The sequence below is a fragment of the Neltuma alba genome, unplaced genomic scaffold (assembly GCF_004799145.2).
Source record: "Neltuma alba isolate B1F8T4 unplaced genomic scaffold, ASM479914v2 tig00006815_pilon, whole genome shotgun sequence".
Taxonomy (NCBI): domain Eukaryota; kingdom Viridiplantae; phylum Streptophyta; class Magnoliopsida; order Fabales; family Fabaceae; genus Neltuma; species Neltuma alba.
The window spans coordinates 25,238-41,682 of NW_021634588.1; the positions used below are offsets into that span (position 1 = coordinate 25,238).

General features: G+C 32.5%; 2 protein-coding genes across 2 annotated transcripts; both read right to left on the reverse strand.

Moving 5' to 3' along the window:
- Positions 1–612: 612 nt before the first annotated feature.
- Positions 613–13,989, reverse strand: LOC114751200 (receptor-like protein EIX1). Its single transcript, XM_028939868.1, has 2 exons — positions 13,197–13,989; positions 613–644 (listed from the first exon to the last, which is right to left on the reverse strand). The coding sequence occupies exons 1-2, from the start codon at positions 13,825–13,827 to the stop codon at positions 613–615; spliced, it is 663 nt and encodes a 220-aa protein (XP_028795701.1). The 5' UTR covers positions 13,828–13,989.
- Positions 13,990–14,422: 433 nt separating this feature from the next.
- Positions 14,423–15,632, reverse strand: LOC114751201 (receptor-like protein EIX2). The gene is made up of 2 exons (XM_028939869.1): positions 14,675–15,632; positions 14,423–14,439 (listed from the first exon to the last, which is right to left on the reverse strand). The coding sequence occupies exons 1-2, from the start codon at positions 15,630–15,632 to the stop codon at positions 14,423–14,425; spliced, it is 975 nt and encodes a 324-aa protein (XP_028795702.1).
- Between the last annotated feature and the right edge of the window lie 813 nt (positions 15,633–16,445).

The following is a 16,445-nucleotide window of genomic DNA, read 5'->3' on the forward strand; positions in this document are numbered from 1 at the left end:
TTGTCGTGGCATGTATGACTGAGTTATGCGATAAATTTCTAATTACGTAAGTAATACTTCGCGAATTTGGCAACACTGACAATCAACATCATTTGTGGAAATTATCATTAACAATTACGTGGATGGAAATTTTTATTTATGCCGTGTGAGAAGGTTCATCTCCTTTGTTTTCTTCTTTTTCAATAGATGAATATATATACATTAAGCTTGCGCATATATAATATAGATTACGTTGAATTCCCTTTAATTTATTGAAACTAATATTAATTTATCAATGAGTCTCTCGCCTTCAATAAAACTTCAAATTATTCATTCATATACTCCCTCCAGTCTATAATATAAGTCACTTCTAAAAGGATGAGTTGGTTCAAAATATACGTCACTTGAAGAATAATTAATACTTAAATATAACTCATTGTATTTTTAACTCTGTTTCACAGCTTTGATTAACATGAACAAAATTGAAAAAGAAATTTATTTAAAACACAATTAATGAATTAATTAACATTTTTTAATATTGATGAATTAGTTAAAATGACTTATATTGTGGACCAAAGGGAATATATCATCATTTATTTATTGTGGTGAAACACGAGGAGCATTAAAAGCTAATCATTTTAAGGTAATAGACCAATCCCTTCCAACTAAATGTGCTCCATTCACAAGGATTACGCATCAAACGTCTAATTCATCTATGTAACCACTTAATTAAGTGGAAAAAAAACACTCCAAATTAAATTAAAAACATAAATATATACTCGATTTGCATTAATTAGATATCTATATCGATTTGCATAAATATATGAGTGAGTGTATATATATCCAATTAGATATCTTTTGATTTGCATTAATTAGTAGCTTGCTAATAGCATGAACTAGCTTTGATTGATCAGAATCAGAATAGTAGGTATATATTATATAATTCCTGCAGGGAGTTTTAAAACATAATACTTGATGGTTTTTCTTTGTAACCGTCAAGTATTTTAAAATAATATTTGACGTTTATAATGAAAAACTGTCAAGTATTATAAAACTTGACGGTTTAATCTTTAAACCGTCAAGTTTACCTTAACAATACTTGATGGTTATATTAAGTATTATTATAGAAAACTTGACTGTTTTTAAAAAACCGTCAAGTATTATCGAATGAAACTCGACGGTTCCTATTAAAACCGTCAAGTTTTCTCCCGACATACTATATTTGAAGGTTTTTTGTTATAACCGTCAAGTATTTAGCGTCAAGTATTCCTTATTCTGTAGTAGTGTTGGCTTTTCTTTTTATAGATACCATGGATTTGTTTGATTGGTTGCGGCGCACACACACACATATATCCCCCGAACTCCATTGACTTCAAGTTCAAAGAAAAAAAACAAGAAGAAAAAGAGAAAAAAAAAGTTTCTACACGCAAGGACATAGATATATTTTGAAGTATGATTAGAGTACGTGTCCGAAAAATATAACACAACTATATTAATCAATTTTATTTGTTTTCGAATATATTTTCCTCTGATCCATACTTCAAGTCTCTACATTAAACTGCTTTTGGTTGAAACTCACGGTTGAAACAACAATATGATGAAGGGGAACTAGGATGTGTGTGTGTGTGTGTGTGTGTGTGTGTGTGTGTGTGTGTGTGTGTGTGTGTGTGGGGCTTGCAACATAATTAAAATGCTGGGGAATGAGACTAACTTCAAAATAAACTCCAACAAGTGATGATGGGATAATCTTAATATCAATTAATTTATTAATTAACTAGAGTTTGGGTGATAACACCATATGGGTCATACTGATATGTGATTGGCCCGACCAGAATATCAATATATTAAAATATAAGTCGCTTCTGAATTTCTTTCAATTTCATTGAAATTAATATACCATGCATCTTTTTGATTGGTTGAGGAATATGTGTGTACCGAGCTCGTTTGAATTGAAGGTCAAAAACAAAACAAAAAACAAAAGAAAAGAAAAGAAAAAAAGCTCGTTTAACTCTTCTACATTTTATTCTACACGTCAAGATATAGATACTATAATTACTCTCAATTGAGCCATTCTGATCATGAAAGGTGACTAGAAAAGAAGAAATAAGAGGCTGTTGTGGCATGAATAACAGATTTATGTGATTAATTTCTAACAACGTAAGTGACACTCCATAAATTTATTATCCCCATCACCATCATTTGTGGAAATTATTATTATCGAGGATGATGTGGTTGGAAATTCTTGTTCATGAAGTGTGAGAAGGTTCGTTTCCTTTTTCCTTCGTGAATAGACCTATTGCTTATAAAATTAAATGTAAATCACGCTGAGTTTCTTCTAATTTTATCGTAACAAATTAATTTTATTGATCTCAGTCTCATGCCTTTAATAAAACTGAAATTAGTCATCCGCATATATCATTTTTTTTTTTAATTCTAGTGAAATACGAGGATCATACTTCATTAGCAGCAAGCTGATCTCTTTTGGGCAATAGGCAAATCTCTTCCCAGTAAATTTGCTTCATTCACAAGGTTTGTGGGAATCAAACATTTAATAGATATCAAAATAGAAGAAAAATATATATGAGATTGTGTTGCATTAATTTGTATATGAGTTTGATTGGTTGAGGAAGAGAGATCGTTTGACTAAAGGTAAAAAAAAAAACAAAAAGAAAAAAGCTCATTTGACTCTTCTATTTATGTTCTGCCCGTAAAGACATGGACACGGTAATGAGCAGGTATTATTACTGCCATAAAAATACTAGACTATATTAATAAATTTTATTTTTTCAAATATATGTATTACTTATAAAAATACTGTTAATAATACATGCAATAATTTCTGCTAGTATACTATTTTTTTTTTCAGAATTCAAATTGCTTAAAATTTATTTGATATCAAGTTATAAGATATGTTAAATAGATACAAGCATATAATTTATTGAAAGTAAAATATTAGAATTGCTAGCTTCATTGTTAAACCTTGAAAAAAACTTCCACTTAAAATTTAGAAAAATGATAAAAAAAAATTCAGGTAACACCTTACATCCGGTCCCTCCAATTAATAATTTTGCAAAGTTTCAAACTTCCTGAACACGGCTTTGACTAATCAGGATTAGAATAACATGCGTTGGAAAAATCCTCCCATGACTTTCCAAATTTCTAACAATATGGAAATGACGCTTAATAGTGTTTCTTCTTCATTCTTTTTTTCGGTCGGAAAATTAGGAGTAAGGATTTTTTAGAAATCAAAGTGGAACTCCCTTTTTCTCCTTGAATATATGTGCGTGTGTGCGTGTGTGTCTGTATTTTTTTGGGGGGGGGGGGGGGGGAAGCATTGTTATGGTCAGTTTATGTAGTATATGAGAAGGTTCTTCTTAATTCCTTTTATCCCCTGAATTAATCGTCCGCTTTAGATCATAGACGATTGTGAGTAGAGGACGACTGTTTCACAACAGTTTTAGATGATTTATTGTTGTAGGCTTTTCGAGGGTGATAAGCGCCTAGACTAATTAGATCTGAATTGTACAGATATAACATGGATGGTCTAGATTTAGGTATTTTAATTATTTATTTTTAAATAAAAAATTATTTTTTGAAAAAAATAGTTAAGGGATTATTTTTGTTTTAAACTTTATACTCGTTAAAATGATTGTTTTACAAAATAAAATAAAAAATTAAATTTGCACCTCTAAATCTGACAAGCTTGGAATGTTCATCATCACCCAAACTCATTCCTTTGTTATTGTGTTTACTTATTAGAGACTATTGCTTTTTGTGTATGGTCTGGTAGTTGATCTGTGCTGATAGCTTCTGATGTTTGAATGACGCTATTCGTTGTTGCTCTTTCTCTCCTAAAAAAAAATACACGAGTTCTATTAAAAAAAAAACAAGAAAATATAGATATGATATTTCCTCACAGTCCTAAACATAAAAGTAAAAAAAAAAAATTACAAATTCATTAGGAAATTTTGTTTAGTTATTTGTGAAAAAAGCATGTTGATTTTCTTAAAATTTCCTTTGTATTGGGGACTACTACCTTAACAGAAAACCTTCTTAATATGTATAATTAATAGAAAGAATTTTTAAAAAAATTATGACTTTTGGACATTAAATTAATTGATATTATATTTAGAATCAAAACAAATTCTACTAACTCTTATTTAAAGATGATATCAACTAGAAGCAAAGTTATTAGCCCTGTCTGTTTGAATTTATTATTGATATTTGTATCATATTTTGAAAAGTAATTTTATACTTAATTTAGTACGAAAAAATTGCGCATAATGACAAAAAATTACTCAAAAAGGAAGAAGCAAAGTTACACATTTATTGTATTAAATAAAAAAAATTATATGCCGGCAGAATCTAGTGAGGCAAGTAAATATGTGCTAGAAATAAAATAAATTTGATTCTGGCACAAAAATGTTTAATCTATTATCTTTGTAAGTTGAACCATCGTTATTTGTGTGAGCAATTGTTCCATAGTTAATTATATGACCCATAGCCATGATGAGTCCATTATCTTGAGTTTATTAAATAGAATAGCTTTTAATATAATTGATTTTTTATAAATACTGCAGTAGTAGTAATAGAATTAATAAATGGTTAACATCAATCAATTTCATGTGATGCTTTATGGTCATGAAAGGTGTCTTAAAAAATAGAAATAAAAGATTGTCGTGCCATGTATGACTGATTTGTATGATAAATTTCTAATAACGTAAGTAATACTTCTCGAATTTAGCAACACTGACAATCAACATCATTTGTGAAAATTATCATTAACAATTACGTGGTTGGATATTTTTATTTATGCAGTATGATCGAGATGGTTCATCTCCTTTGTTTTCTTCTTCAACAGATGAATATATATGCCAGTCAAGCTGGGGCATATAAAATATAGATTACATTGAATTCTCTTTAATTTATTGAAACTAATATTAATTTATCAATGAGTCTCTTGCCTTCAATAAAACTTCAAATTATTCATTCGTATATTCCTTTCCGTCCATAATATTCTGGGAGAGTTGTCTAGTCCAAAATATAAGTCACTTGAAGAGTAATTAACACTTATTGCTTCGTCCCTTATTACAAGATCCTTTTAACTAAATTATGCAGTTTAAGAAAACAGTTAAAATTAGTTAAGAGCAATTAATATGTGGTAAATATAATTTTTTTTCAAATATACCCCTATATATAAATGGGTAGATGTGAGAGAGTAATAGTGAGATAAATGAAGAAAGAGAAAGTATTAAATGTATTAAACTAGGGGTAAAATAGGTAATAGTGCATTAAATGTTCAAACAAACTCATGAGGGATCTTATAAAAAAGGACAAACCTATTCAAAAAATGGAATCTTATAATAAGGGACGGAGAGAGTATTTATTAGATTTGTCCCTACAATTAATGCTTAAATATAAGGGAGAATTACATTCAAGTCCCACATAAGAGAAATAATCACTAAAAAGTCCGAAGTAACAACCTGAGCAACCTGTAATAACAAGTCCTACAGTGAGAATGACAACCTCTGGGACTTGTTTTTTAATTACTTGGGACCTCATTGTAATTCTCCCTAAATATAACTCCTCATATTTTTAATCTCTCTTTCACAGCCTTATTTAATATGAACAAAACTAAAAAAAATTTTATTTGAAACACATTTAATGAATTAATTATCATTTTTTCATACTGACGAATTAGTTAAAATGACTTATACTGAGGGAGTATATCATTATTTATTTATTGTGGTGAAATACGAGGGGCATTAAAAGCTAATCATTTTTAGGTAATAGACAAATCTCTTCCAGCTAAATGTGCTCCATTCACAAGGATTACGCATCAAACGTCTAATTCATCTATGTAATCGCTTATTTAAGGCGTGGGGGTGCTACGACGCAAACTGATCTGATTTCGGATCTCCTAGGCCAGTTAATTAAGTGGGAAAAAAACTCCAAATTAAATTAAAAAATACAAATATATATAAACAGTTAGATATCTTGTTTACCAAAATATAAGTTAAAAAAAATGATAATGTTGCATTAATTAATAGCTTGTTCATAGCATGAACTAGCCTTGACTGATCAGAATTACAATAGTAGGCATATATTATATAATTCCTGGCTTATCTTGTTATAGATATCGTGTATTTGTTTGATTGGTTGGGTGTCATGATTCTGCCAAATATTAGTGGGACCCAAAGAGGACACGTGGCTTATGGTCACCCGACAAGTATTGTGCCTTTGCATGATGCTGTTAGCAATAACCGAATGGAATCTCAACAATATGAAAGCAACGCTATATATGCGGAGGAGGGTTAGTGAGAAGGGGGTGGATGATTTTGGATGATCTTCTCTCTCTGGTCCCGCTCTTAGGAATCCTCTCTCTGTGGCTTTCGTCTCTTTCCCTCCCCTCTGTATCTTTCTTCTGTTTCTATCAGTTGTTTACAATACTATTTGAATATTAAAAAATTTTATTTGTTTTCGAACATATGTATTACTCATAAAAATATTGTTAATGATTGCCGCTACTAATTTATAGAAAGAAGTACGATATTAGAATTACTTCATTGTTAAACTTCGAAAAAAAAATTCCACTTAAAAGTTTAGAAAAATGATATGAAAATTCTTTATATCTTGAACACGGCTTTGACTCAAGATCAGGATTAGAATAACAAGCATTGGAAATATATATCTTTCCCTGACTTTCCAGATTTCGAACAATTTGGAAATTTAAATGATAAGTACGTATTTTGTTTTCTATGCCACATGAGAAGAGGAACATCCCTTTATTTCCTCCTTGAATAAACTCCAACAGTGATGATGGGATAATCTTAATATCAATTTATTAATAAACTAGAAGTGGGTTGATAACACCATATGGGTCATATTGATGTGTGACTGGCCCGACCCGAATATCAATATATTAAAATATAAGTCATCACTTCTGAATTTCTTTCAATTTCATTGAAATTAATACACCATGCATCATTTTGATTGGTTGAGGAATATGTGCGTACCGCGCTCGTTTGAGGCATTCTGATCATGAAACGTGTTTGGAAAAGTAGAAATAAGAAGCAGTCGTGGCATCCATGACTGATTTGTGCCATTAATTTCCCACAATGTAATTGACACTCCATGGATTTATCATCACCGTCACCATCATTTGTGAAAAAAGATCATTGATGGTTATGTACTTGGAAAATTTTTTTTCATAGCGCATAAGAATCGTTGATTTCCTTTTTCTTCTTCTTCCTCAGTAGATGAATATACCCATCAAGCTTGAACCAAGGTTCGTGAATAAAATATAAAGCACACTGAATTTCTTTTAATGTTATTGAAATTAGTATTAGCTTTATCTATCAAAGTCTTGTGCCTTCAATAAAACTTAAATTAATCATTCACCTATATCATTATTTATGAAGATATTGGAAATATCTTTCCATGACTTTCGAGATTTCTAGCAGTATGAAAATTTGAAAACGTAAGTGACACTCCTTAAATTTATCATCACATCACCATCATTTATGGACAGTATTATTGATGATTATATGGTTGAAATTCGAAATTTTTTGCTCATGCCATATGAGAAGGATATAAACTCCTTTAATTTTATGGACCCCCATAAAAGGCCTTGACTGATCAGAGTTAGAATAACGGGCATTAATACCAGTTTGATCGGTCGAGGAAGACATATATTCCGAGTGATGAGAGCCTTTGCCCTTCGCTTTGGTGTTCCCAATCAAAAATAAATCCAAGCAATGTAATATAGTGTAAAACTCAGACCGTTTCACTTTGAGAAGCTTTTATTCGGAATCCTAAGCAAACTAAGTATGAAAAATAAAGAATTGGCTTGAAAAAGAATTGATTTTCTTTTTAACTAACTAATTGGCAAAATTTAAAAGGATGCAAAATGAGTAAATGATTTTCAGATTTTTAGTTTATAAAATGGATATGAATGAAATAAGCAAGGTGAATTAACAAGTGACAGTAAATGGAAAAACAAGCCTCTAGCACAATGATTATGTCTATCATTACTTCAATTAATCTGGGAGTTAGCTAAATTCAGAAAACTCTAAGGGTCACCCCTTAGACTCTGTTTAATTAGAATAATTGACACTAAGCCACCTTGCATATTAATTATTCACAATTAAACTGTTTCAGCACAATTACACAAAAAGAAAATAAAAAAAAAGCAATTAACATTTTTAGTCCAATAACCAAGCTACTTTGAATTACCACTGAATGTTTACAATAATTTCAAAACATAGTCTGACCTAGTACAATGTAAAGAAATTAAAGCTAATCACAGTATAATGTTAAATGCTAATAAAAAATTCCAACAACTATAATCAATCTCAATACAAATATAAACCATTACAGTCCATTCAAACATTATAAAATTCATTCTAAGACCTAAAAATCACAATTATAATGAAAGAAGCAAAGATTAGAAGAGCTGAAACTCCCCTCTAAATTGAAGCCATAACCATTGCTATAGAGAATTGGAAGGATTTAGCTGCTCCTAACCATCATGTTTTCTGGTCTCTGGTGCTGTTACGCCGTCGCTGATCTGTCTCTGTTGGCCGCCACTCCTCTGGTTCTGTTGCGCAACGCAGAGAGGAAGAAGATGATGAATAGTGCCGCACACGTAGCCCCCAAGCGCCCCTCGCGTCCTGGTTGTTTGTTCTTCCTCTTTTCTTTTTCTTCCCGCCAGCTCTCCTTCTTTTCTCCAGCTCGTGTGTGCGCCTCTGTTCTGCCACCAGGAAGAATTCGTGGAGAAGAAAGAAGAGATGCTGTCGATGGAAGATGAAGACTCAGAGGAGAGGAAGTGTGATTTCCGTGAAGCTCTGGTCCATCGTTCTCTCTTCCTCGCCGCTGGTCCTCTCTCGCCGTCAGCTCGCTGGTTGGTGTCTCCGTCCCCAAATGATGATCATCTCAATAATAGGTTATTAGGGGGGTGCGTTTTGCCCCCTTCTTTTTAATTATCTTTTATTATATTTTTTTTCTTTTCTTTTCTTTTCTTTCTTTCTTTTATTTATTTATTTTTAAATCTTTCAAAAACCTGCAAACAAAATTCAAGAATAAGGTAGCATTATATGTCCTCAAAAATCAATTACTCACACTTAAATCAAAATATGACAATTTTACCCCTATAAAATAATAATTCAAAATAAAATATATTAAATCAATTAACAATCAATTAAGGCAAAAATGACTAATTAAGTTGACAAAACCCATATAAAAGATATCAAAATATATAAAAATAATTGAGTTTGTCACCGAACTCGTTTGACTTAAAAGCCAAAAACGCAAAAAGACTTAGAATTTAAGAAAATGATACTAAATCCTTAATATAAAATCTAATTGACTAATTTTGAGAGATTAAAAAAGTTGAATAAGTTACTTTGAAGTATTTATATTTATTTTTTTAAAACTAATGTCTGACTTATAGACTAATATTTAATCTAATAATACACATAAATATTTCAGCAAATTTATATAGTTGATAAACTCAATTATTTTTATATATTTTGGTATCTTTTATATGAGTTTTGTCCGTTTAATTGGTCCCTTTTTGTCTTAATTGATTTAATTTATTTTATTTTGAATTATTATTTTATAGGGGCAAAATTGTCATATTTTGATTTAATTGTGACTAATTGATTTTTTAGGACAATTAATGCTACCTTATCCTTGAATTTTACTTGCAGGTTTTTGGAAGAAATAAAAATAAAAATTAAAAAAAAATAAATAAAAAGAAGAAAAAACAAAAAGAGAGCAAAACGGTGCGCACCACCCCCAACCTAATATACTATAATTCATCTTCTTCACACGAAGCTGAACGCGCACGGACGGCGGCTGAGAGAAGGGGAAAAAACAGAGAGAACGCTGGAGCTGAGTGAGGTCCAGAGAGTCGATGGCGCAGGACGAAGGACCATTCATCATCTTCTCCGTTGAACCTTCCTGGTGGCAGGGGGCGAGCTGGAACACGAAAACACACACACACGCTAGTTGGGGGCGGCGCTGAGATACACGAGTGGGAGGCGACACACACCAGCAGAAACAGCGAACCAGAACATCAGCGAGCACGAGTAGACGGCGCCTTCACCTTCTTCTTCTCCTTCTTGACGCGAACAGAGTACCAGCAGCGTGAAGGATTAAGCGTGAACAGTATCCTCCATGGAACCTTGTAACAGAGCATTGATTGTGGCATTTTTCATGGCTATGCGTGGCTAGAGCTCTGAAATCCTCTAATTCAACAACAATGGCAGGAGCTTGGATCATTAAAGGGGAGTTTAGTTACTTTAATTTCCTATCTAATAATTGTTTAATAATTCCTAGGTCTTAAGATAGTTATTCTGATTATTAGAAAATTTTATATTGTTAAATTGATTATCTGTGGAGATTATTGTGGTTGGATTATTGTTTAGCATTTGACATTGGGTTGTTTATAGCTTTGATTTCAATTATGATGTTGTGGTTATGACATTTGTATTGATTTTGGAGTTAATATATTGTGATTTTCTGAGGTGGCTTGGAATCTTGGATCATATTGTCTCTTGCTAGCTTTAATTCTATTATTTTGGATTTAAGAATTTTAATTAAGCATTAGTTTTTAGTATCCTTAATTTTATTTTATTATTCTGGTTGCAGTTAATAAATTAGGATTTTGAAAAAATATTTTGTAGCAATTCGAGGTGGCTCGATTGTTAGATTAAAAGCTTGATTATAATTCTTAATTCATTGTTTTAACTCCCGTATCTTTTAGAGTGAGGATTGCCTGCGTTGTTGAATTGGAGGATTGATTATTATCATTGTTATTTGTGTGTTTCATTTTCATTTCTTTAATCTTCATTCATTTTAATCATTTTTATATAAAAACAAAAAAAAAGTATTTTAACTTCAATTTAATTCAAGGCATTTAGTTAGCAATTCCTCAAAATCAAAAATCCTTTTTTATAGTTTAAGCTAATTGCATTTATTTACTAGGATTCAATTTCATTTTCGGCTCCTCAAAGTGAATACGATCCGGATTGTGCACTATATTGCATTAATTTGGTTAATTTTTAGAGTAACCCCAATTAAGGGAAGTTATCTTCAGTAGTATATGTTATAATTAAGTATTTAATTAATTGTGTTTTATATTAAGTCGTGGATGTAATATAAAAATTCATGTGATACATTGCATTAGATTCCATCAATAATTTTGCAACGTTTCAAACTTCCTGAACACGGCTTTGACTAATCTGCAGGATTAGGATAACATGAGTTGGAAAAACTTTCCATGACTTTGCAGATTTCTAACACTGGAAATGGCAATCAACTGTTTTTCTTCTTCTTTTAATTTTTATCTTTCGAAAAATTATGAGTTTGGATTTTGTCTACGCCGCATGAGACGAGGAACGTCCCTTGTCGTCGTCAGTCTATGTACCATGTGAGAAGGTTCTTCTTTTATTCCCTGAATTAATAGTGTTCAATTTGTGGATGACCCCTTCAATTCTTGTTTCTCAATCTTGTTTCATCGTCAATATTATATTTACATGCGAAGTTGAAAGTTGTAATGCGCGCGCGCGCTAGTTTACATGTACATTACGGTAATGATTCTCTAACTCCTCACATAAAATTAATCAACTTCTAGCATCAATCACTTTGATTTCATTTGAAACATTCTAATCATAAAAAGTGTCTGGAAAAGTATAAATACGAGGCTGTGCGTGTTGTGGTCTATTTGTGTCATTAATTTCTATCAATACAACTGAGACTCCTTTTGGGTTTGATTTCTAAAGATTTTATCTTGTCTTTTTAATTCAGAAAAAAAGATAATTTTGGTGCACGGAGAAGGGAGATTCATATAATTCATCTTGAGGAGCAGAAGAAGAAGCTGCGTGTGTTGTACAATTTATCATTTTTGGAGTTTGAAAAATGAAGGTCTCTTATGATTTCATATTAACTTCTACTAAGAAACATGTACTTATCGTTCCTCTCATTTCAAGACTTTCCGTAACCCCGCTGTTCCTTACCAAACATTGGTCTAACTAGAAGTAAAATAAAACAAGTTGAAATCATTAATAAGTAAACAAATATAATTCTGAATGTATTCTGGATTAGGGAACTTACAACAGCTGGGTGGCGACCTAGCTTTCACGTACGGAAACATAAAGACAGAGAAATCTAAACAAACAAGAAAGTAACAAATATAGAAGAGCAGATCCAGTCTTGTAATTCACCATCTCCGTAGTCGAAACCTCGCCAACAATATGAGAATTTCTGCAACTAGCTTGGAGGGTTGCATTATATTAGTTGTGTATTCACGTGAGAAAGAGAGAAACAAATGTAACGAAGAAATTTTTTTTGGAGAAAAATATGTAAAAGCTGTGAACTTATCATCATTCTAAATAGTTTCTCCAGATTGATAATGCACAACAGTAACCCAGCAAATGAATCTTATTATCAGGGTATCATAATTATATAAGAAAAACAAAAGTATACCTGTTAGTCTTCTTGGAATTTTCTCTTTATCTTTGCCTTCAAAATAGCAACTTGAACATAAATCCAGTCATACATGTTTTTGAAGAAGTGAAAAAAGGAATGCCGCCATGACTTATTGAGAATTAAAGTCCCACAAACTCCCCAAAATCCAATAATGAAGCCAAGAGTCATGCTCACATAAAACCCAAAGCTTATGAGATTATCATCTCCATCTGCATCATTGTTGCTTGGATTGGGATTTTGATCCAAACCTCCATCTTCTGGACATCTCTCTGTAAGTGGCATGCCACAAAGCCCCTGGTTTCCTATATAACTGGAGGCATTGAAGGATTGAAGTTGGGTGCCCGTTGGAATTTTTCCTGATAAATTGTTGAAGGCCAAGTTCAGCACACTCAAAAAACTCAAACTTGAGAGGCTGATTGGAATTTCACCAGAAAGAGAGTTGTATGACAAATCAAGTGATTCCAACATTTCCATTTGACCCGTGTTCATAGGAATGGATCCTTTCAAATGATTTCTAGACAAGTTTAGGGAAGTCAATGCCACAAGTGCAGCTATGCTGCTTGGGATTTCTCCTGTTAAGTGATTGCATGAGAGATCAATGGTTTTCATGAATCGAAGATTCTTATCGTACTCAACAGATTGTCCTTTCCATGCCAATGTTGCTGTGTCCATGAAGGATGATTCAGTAGCAACTAAGAATTCAAGAGGTTCCATAGTTGTTTCACCAACTTGATAAGAAATTTCTGGGCTCACAGATGTCGCATTTGACATAGCATTCAAATTACCAAAACAATAAGGTATATTTCCTGTCAAGTTATTTTTTGAGAGATCTAAGATTTGAAGATATGACAAATTACATAAATTTGTAGGAATGCTTCCGTGAAGCCTATTTGCTTGCAAACGTAAGCCAATCAAATTGTGCGAGTACTGCCCTATCCATGATGGCAATTTTCCAGTCAAATTATTCTGTCCGAAATCAATGAACAGCAAGTCCGAAGAATTCATCAAAGCTGGCAAATTCCCAGAGAGGTTATTGTTATTCAGATGGATACTTTTAAGATCGTTCAAAGTACCAACTGAATTTGGTATTGCCCCGTAGAAATGATTGTTTTCCAATCTCAGAACGCTCAAGGAAGGAAGTTGTCCCCAACAATCAGGAAGTTTTCCCGACAAAAAGTTGCTTGAAATGTCAAGATAATATAAATTTTCTTGAAGAGTTGTACAGATGAAAGATAAGGTTCCTGAAAACATATTGTTTGAGAGAAGCAACGCTATTGTTGCATTTGGTGGGAAATATGGCAGGGGACCGGACAGATTGTTGAAACTCAAATCCAAAATGCCATTTTCTATTTTCATGACTGATTTTGGCAACTCCCCATGAAGTTTGTTATGGGAAAGATTCAAGTATTTGAAAGAAGATAGCCAAAGCCATTGAGGAATTGAATCTGAAATTGACGCATAAGAAATGTCCAACCCCTGAAGCTCCCTTTGATACTTTAACCAGCTAGGAAAGTGGGGTCCAAATTACACGATGCTGCAAAAAATCCATACAATTGAAAAGGCGGCACCCAATGTGAACTGAAGTTGAATAAAATCATATTTTGTGACACATCTAAAACTCTCAATTTAGAGAGAGTTGAAAGATGTGTTTCATTAATGACAGAATTCAACCTATTGTTAGACAGATCTAAGTACGCCAACGATGCAAGTCTAACAAACGTCGGCAATGGCCCTGTTAAATTGTTATGATTCAAAGACAATTCAACAAGGTGAGGTAAGGGCCCAAATGATTGTGGAATTGACCCATGAAGACTAGTGTTCCCAAGACTTAAAGTCACCACATTTGAAAATCTTGAAAAATTGGGAAAAGGTCCGCTACTAAAAGGATTGTCACTTAAATCCAAATCCTCTATACTATTTTGAACACACCTTAACTGTGGTATCCAATCACTTAATTGATCTGAAAACCTGTTATAGGACAACAATAAGATTTTCAATACGCACAAATTTTGGACGGATTTTACCATGCTATCCTCAAGTTTATTCTCTTGAAGATCCAGAGCTTCAAGAGATGTGGTATTTGTGAAGGCATCGGACGGAATACGTCGCAAAGAACTTTGATAAAGAGATAAAGATTTAAGAGAAATCATATTTGAAAAAGCTTTGGGACCAAGTTGCAAAGGATTTAAATCAAGATATAGACCTTGAAGGGAATTTATATTCAGAGCGTTTGGAAAAATATGTTCCAAAGCGTTATCCTGGAGATGAAGCTCTGTTAAGACGTTGCTAACGTTAGACAACCACGGTAGAATTGAAGAGTCTAAATTATTTCCTGCAAGAGAAAGGACTTTGAGGGACGTGGAAGAGTTTGTATAGACAAAAGAGGCAGGATTGACATGATGAGATATAAGAGCACAATCGTCCAAGTTAATCTCAGACAGATGAGGAGCTTTGGATAATGATGATTGCCAATCAACAGCCTGACTTAGATTAACGCCTGAGAGGTTAAGAGATCTCAAAGAAGAAAGGTGAGAAATCCACTCAAGATCTTTCGCAATCAAACCAGTAGAGCGAAGGTCGAGATATTCCAAACTGGATAGATTCTGCAGTCCACGAGGAATAGTGCCACCAATTGAAGCACCCGAAGCACTCAACTCTCTTAGTTGACCAAGTGAGCCAATGCATTCTGGAATTTTGCTCCCTTCGAAGTTGTTGAAATCGAGATTCAAGTAAGTAAGATGCTGCAAATCACATAATGAGGAATCGATATTACCTCTCAATTCCTCGGAATCACCATAATGGACAAGATCGAGCTTGATAACATGACCAGTCAAATTACTGCATAATACTCCACTCCACTCACAGCAATCAGCTTCACTTTTCCAGGTGGACAACCTGTCGCCCCCATCAACGAAACCATCTTTTAATTTGAGAAGAGCTTCCTTATCTGTCACTGCGCAACTGATGTTTATATTGGAACATCCTGCACACCAAAAGAGATATAAAACTCCAACAAGCCAAAGGAAATTGAACTTAGAGCTGAACATGATGATGAACTTGCTTGGTATTCTTTTCATTTGGATATAGTAAGAACAGGGAAGTCGCCTTGTGGATTTGGAGTTAATGATCCTTGGGCCATTTATAAGCAAACAATTCACCATGTTTTTCAAATAATTTTATGACAGACGGAAGAATTATTCTCATCAATGTGATAAAAATTAATAATTCCATAGATGAAGATTTTTCGTTCATGAAAAAGGACCATAAAATTTTTATTTAAAGTAAAAACAACTGATGTTATTAAAAACATTCTTATCATTTAATTAATTTGATTAGTCTAAATTTTGCTATTAAGAAACCAAATTGTTTGAATCAGCTGATGAAAGTTTATTTGAAATAATTATTTAATTTATAACTTCAAATTAATCAGTCAATAGTTAACATTAATTAATAGCTCTCATTTGAGGCATTCTGGTCATGAGAGGTGCCTAAAAATAATGGGAAGAAAACGTTGTCACTGCATGTATGATTGATTTGTGTCATTAATGTTTAACAACGTAAGTGACACACTCATCAACATCACCATCATTTGTGGAAATTATCATTGACGATTATGTGGTTGGAAATTTTTGTTCATGCTGTGAGAAGAGTCGTCTCCTTTTTGATTCTTCAATAGATGAACATATGGATCAAATTAAAATTGAACCAAGATCTACGTATACATATAAATCATGCCAAATTTCTTTTAATTTTATCGAAGTTAATATTAATTTTATCTATCTGAGTCTCATGGCTTCAATAAAATTTTAAATTATTCATCCACATATGTCATTTTTTATTTATTTATTCTGGTGAAATACGAGGAGCATACTTCACTAGCAGTAAAAGCTAATCGCTTTTGGGTAATAAACAAATCTCCTCAACTAAATTTTCTCCATTCACAATGATTAGGAATCAATCATCTAATTGATACA

Bases quoted from the DNA above. Each gene is read 5' to 3' on its own strand.
- LOC114751200 (XM_028939868.1), bottom strand. From the start codon at position 13,827: ATGAAAATAGAAAATGGCATTTTGGATTTGAGTTTCAACAATCTGTCC. The intron at 645-13,196 runs GTGAAACAACTA...GAGCACATTTAG, and splicing joins AGAAATTTCTTATCAAGTTG to TTGGAAGGGATTGGTCTATT.
- LOC114751201 (XM_028939869.1), bottom strand. From the start codon at position 15,632: ATGGTGAATTGTTTGCTTATAAATGGCCCAAGGATCATTAACTCCAAA.